Genomic DNA, 4,511 nt, shown 5'->3' with positions numbered 1-4,511 from the left:
CACGGGGCCGTGTGCGGCGAGCCCTGCCTGCAGCGTTAGGGCCGGGGCCGCTACCCTGCTCTGAAGCGCTGCTTTCCCAGGTCACTGGGAAAGCAGCCGGGCTCGCTCGAGGTATCTTCCCACCCGTTTTGCTACAACTCCGGGTCCATGACACACACACTGGTGCCTACTGTGTTTGCTGCCATGCTACAGGCAAAGCAGGGAGGACAAGATGAGCATACCAGAGAAGGGCGAAGGGCAAGTGGAAGGTGCCACAATAAAATGGGCAGACGGGTTAAGGAGAAACCATGCTCCGTAGGAGAGCAGAAGGAGCTTAGCTAGGCTCGGATCCAGCAGCAGCACTACTGCTCTCTGCTCTGTGCACAGGCGATGTGACCACAAGCCTTGCAGGGCCCTTGTAGCCCCTGATAGGCTGGTTTCCATCTGCTGTGGTGGCCAGCTCAGTTACAGGTCTATAACCACCTAGGAAGTTAATCTATAGCTCTGTCTCTCTGGGAGTACCCAGGGGCAACCTCTACATCTCCCTGCAGAAGGGCTCAATCTCAGGCATCCATTCATTCTGCATCCCACTTTTTCAGCCAAGTGGGAACTCTTTCTACAACACTACCTTGCATTTTTGTGTCAGCCAGTACTTCATCTGTCTGACTTCCAGCTTGGCCTGTCTGCTGTGCAGGTATTACAGATCCTGAGCAGGAAAGGGAGGAACATATGGCACCCAAGGACTCCTGACCTAGTGGCCACCGGCAGTGGCAAGAGATACACCCAGTCAAAATAGCTGGGATTAGCCACAGCTCTCATCAGAGAAGCAGTTTTTTATGTAAAGAGGGAAGAGGAGTAACCATCTGTCACACTTATAGGGTCATACCTTGCTAGCAGCCAAAAGCCTAACACTAAAAATGCTTTACCGTCACCAGCACCTCAGAGACAGAAGGAAATGTAAACACTCACTACCCCTCCAGCTGCCAAACCACCCAAGCAAGGCCAGCAGTAAAGGAGGGGCAGTGAGAGGCCATGGTTCCCCAAACCAGACTGAGCAGAGAGAAGGGGTGGCCGCTGGAGAGAAAAGGAGCATGGTCCAGTGTTCACGCCATATGTCTCTCAAAGTGGTGGGAGATCAGGCAGAGGCATTGGGTCCATTCCAAGAAGTGACTTTGGGCCCAGCCCCTGATGTACCACGCAGCATGGTGTTTGTGTGGCAGCATCTGCTCTAGCTAATAACAACCGTGGCAGGACATAAGGTCTGACAGCAGATGCAAGATAGGGCCAGAGGGGATCAAACCTTTGAAACAAAAAGTTCTGAAACATCTTTAAAAAATTTTCTGCATGGGGCACACAAACACTGCTTGAGTCCTGGAAGTACCCAAATTCTTCTTCTGGACAAATGATTTCCTTGACAAAGCTCTGATGAGACTATCTCCCCAGCCCAAGAAAACAGCAGTGCCAGGGACAGCTCACACCAACCCCACTACAGGTTAAAGACCCTCTGCTACAGCACTGCCCTACAGCTGTTGTAAGCCACAAGCCTGGTACAGGGGACACCAACATTCAGAGTGAATGCTTTTCCTTAGACAAAAGAGAAATAACACAGAGGACACTAACGGTTGTGGCTTAGGAATGGTATTCCTCATATTAGTGTTCCCACTGAAATACTCAAAACCACACACTGCTCACTCACTCCCCTCCTGTCCCTCTCCCCCTGTGGCAGGCTGGAGAGGAGAACTGGAGGCACAAAAGGTAAAGATCATGGTTTGCGATACGAAAAATTTACTGGAAACAGTAATGAGATAAGAAAACGAATAATAACAGCAACAATATTAAAAAGAGTGTAGAAGAGACGTGAATGATTCATACATGATTGCTCACCACGCGTAACATAATGTTACCCCCACCGCTCATTTCATGCAACCAACCAGAAAGGACTCCTTCTCCCCATCCCTCTTCAGCCCCTCTCCCCTGCCACAAACCCTCCCCTCTCAACTTCTCCCCCTAGCCTTTGCCCATGTACATGATGTATAGAATAACCAGGGTCCTGGCTGTGCCATTCCTGGCTACTGCAAAAATTAACCCTGTCCTGGCCGCAACCAGGACACTGATATTCAGCACTGCCAGAATACAGTAGTCCGGTCAGTTCTTCTTGCTCTTGTGGGTGAACAGACTAACTTTGCTAGCAGATGCCACAGACAGAGAGGGAGACTCCAGCTTCACCTTGTCCAGCAAAGTTTTCTTTATGGCTGCCGGGGAAATCCTCTCTTGGTCTGCCAAATGCTGCAGCTCCCTACAATGGGGTAGTAGGAGAGGCAGACATAGAAAAAAGAAGATGGGGAGGTTGGGGGACAAGTTTTGCAAGCTTTTTAGGACTTCCTAGGTGCCCACCTTGTCCGGATACAGGAAGCCTCCACAGCATTGATGAGGAGTGAGCGAAAGCCACCACTCTCCAGGAAGTGCAGGGCATGGATAGTGGCTCCCCCGGGCGAGCAGACATTGTCCTTCAGCTGACCGGGATGCTGCTCAGATTCTAACAGCATTTTGGCAGCACCCTGTAGCAAGGAAAACACCTGCCAGAGCTCTGGCTGAGGAAGCCACTGTCACACACTCCTGTTCTCCACTGCACAGAGCAGCACCAACATTCACAGCAGGCAAACCTAGGCTCCTGCACACTGCCAAAACACTTTCCAGAGCTGATGAAGCCTGCAAAGGAGCAGAGTTTCCCAGGCCCCAGCTCCCACACCACCACGAGTGCCAGCAGATTGCTGTAGCTACTTCCTACAGCCCCCACCAGGAACCTGTGTGCAGTCAAACCAAACATGTTCTTTAAAGTAGATTCTGTGAGAGGACCAAGATAATTTCAAACTGTGATGTGAAGATTCCTCTGCACAGAGCAAGCACAGACTCAGATTTGTTATGAAGGAGGTAATACTGACCAGCAAAGCCTGTGCTCCAAGTCGAACTGCCAGCCTCCGGGGAAGGCCCATCTTTACTCCTCCATCCGCAAGAGCATCCAGGGCAGTGAATGCCTGAGACCAGAGAGGAAGAAGGTGACTGAAAGACTCTGCTCCAGGACTGGTAAGTCTCAGGGAGGAGAGAATCCAGGGCTTCAGGATCGTGCTGTAACTCTTATGGACTTGACAAAAGCCTCCCCCTTTACTGCATGGATGCCATGCCAGGCTTCCCTCCCACTAGTTCCAGCTCTGGAGTGGGGGGAATGGGAGAAATTCTGCTTCTGCATCATGCAAACTGCAGGCCCAAGTTTTGCAACATGGACATGTGGACACCGCACGCTGGCTATGGACTTCAGACTCATCTGACTGGTAACAAAATTTACATGCTGTCCCAAACTGGACACATGGACTACATATCCCATTGCAAATGTGGGTGATAGGAAAAACAAAAAATGACAAGCTGAAGTTGCACAGACTTTATGGCAGGCAAAGCCAACTGCTCTCCCCAAGACTGCCACTAGCTGAGGAAATAGCACGTACATACGCAGGGCCACTGCCACTGAGTCCCGTTACAGCATCAATGAGATCCTCTTCCACCTCAGTGCAGAAGCCCACACTGGCCATCAGTTGTTCCAAGAGCTTCCCATCTTCCACATCCGCATGAGTTCCAGTGGCATAGACCGTAGCACCTTCCCGGACAATCACAGGGGTGTTGGTCATGCACCTGATCACTTTTGGTGTGGGGCAGAAGGTAGAGAGTTTCTTAGGGCAGAAAATCATTGGAGATAGAAAGTAAAAAAAGAAAGAAGGGAGAAAAATGAGCTTTAGTGCATATTTTTCATCAATGGACTGTCCAGGAAACAGTATCCCAAAGGCCTCAATCCCAGATCAACCCACAGATCTCCAAAACAGCTCCTGCAGACACTTAGCATAAGATCTGCAGAAATTCAGGGCAGATGACCCACTGCTGTTGAGAGAAACATTATCGGACAGCAACTCATGTGAGGAAAGAGCTGGATAAAACCTCTAATAGCATTTTCTGATGAAGACAGCAAAGGTGACTGAAAACAACAAGTTGGCTGCTGCTGCTGCGTGACTTTAGTCCTGAGTAGCACAAGTAACATCTGTTCCTTGCATCGGCTCCTGGGGGCCAGAGGAGTGGAAGCAGCTCATGGCCGGCCTTGCACGGCCCGGTCCCCTCTCACCTTCTCGATAGAGTTGATGGTGACGCCGGCCGCGCAGGAGACCACGATGTGCCGGGCCTCGATGTCGGGGCCCACCTCCTCCAGGATGAAGGGGATGATGGGTGGCTTCACGGCCAGGAAGAGGACATCGCTGCTCTTCACCGTGTCCTTGTTGCTCACCGTGAAGTTCACTCCCATTTTCTGCAGCGGTTTGGAGAGAAACGGGACCGCTCAGGCCGGGGGCGGTCCGGGAGGGGAGCGCCGCCACCCGGCCCTCGCTACCCGGCCGCACTCACCCGCAGCCCGCTCACGGTCGGCAGGTCAGTGTCCGGGGAGCTCGCCGTGATCTTGTGCGCAGCCAGGACCCCTGCGAACGACACAGCGTGTC

The 4,511-nt window shown here is 51.9% G+C and overlaps 1 protein-coding gene across 1 annotated transcript; it reads right to left on the bottom strand.

Moving 5' to 3' along the window:
• Window positions 1-1,747: 1,747 nt before the first annotated feature.
• PYCR1 (pyrroline-5-carboxylate reductase 1) lies at window positions 1,748-4,506 on the bottom strand (the record flags this gene model as incomplete). The annotated part of the gene is made up of 6 exons (XM_017730589.1): window positions 1,748-2,275; window positions 2,374-2,537; window positions 2,922-3,014; window positions 3,480-3,701; window positions 4,145-4,324; window positions 4,420-4,506. Coding segments are annotated over 6 exons (897 nt in total), but the record flags the coding sequence as incomplete, so codon positions are not given.
• Between the last annotated feature and the right edge of the window lie 5 nt (window positions 4,507-4,511).

This window comes from Corvus brachyrhynchos, unplaced genomic scaffold, assembly GCF_000691975.1.
Source record: "Corvus brachyrhynchos isolate BGI_N302 unplaced genomic scaffold, ASM69197v1 scaffold340, whole genome shotgun sequence".
Taxonomy (NCBI): Eukaryota; Metazoa; Chordata; class Aves; order Passeriformes; family Corvidae; genus Corvus; species Corvus brachyrhynchos.
This window is presented reverse-complemented; position numbering and strand designations above follow the sequence as displayed.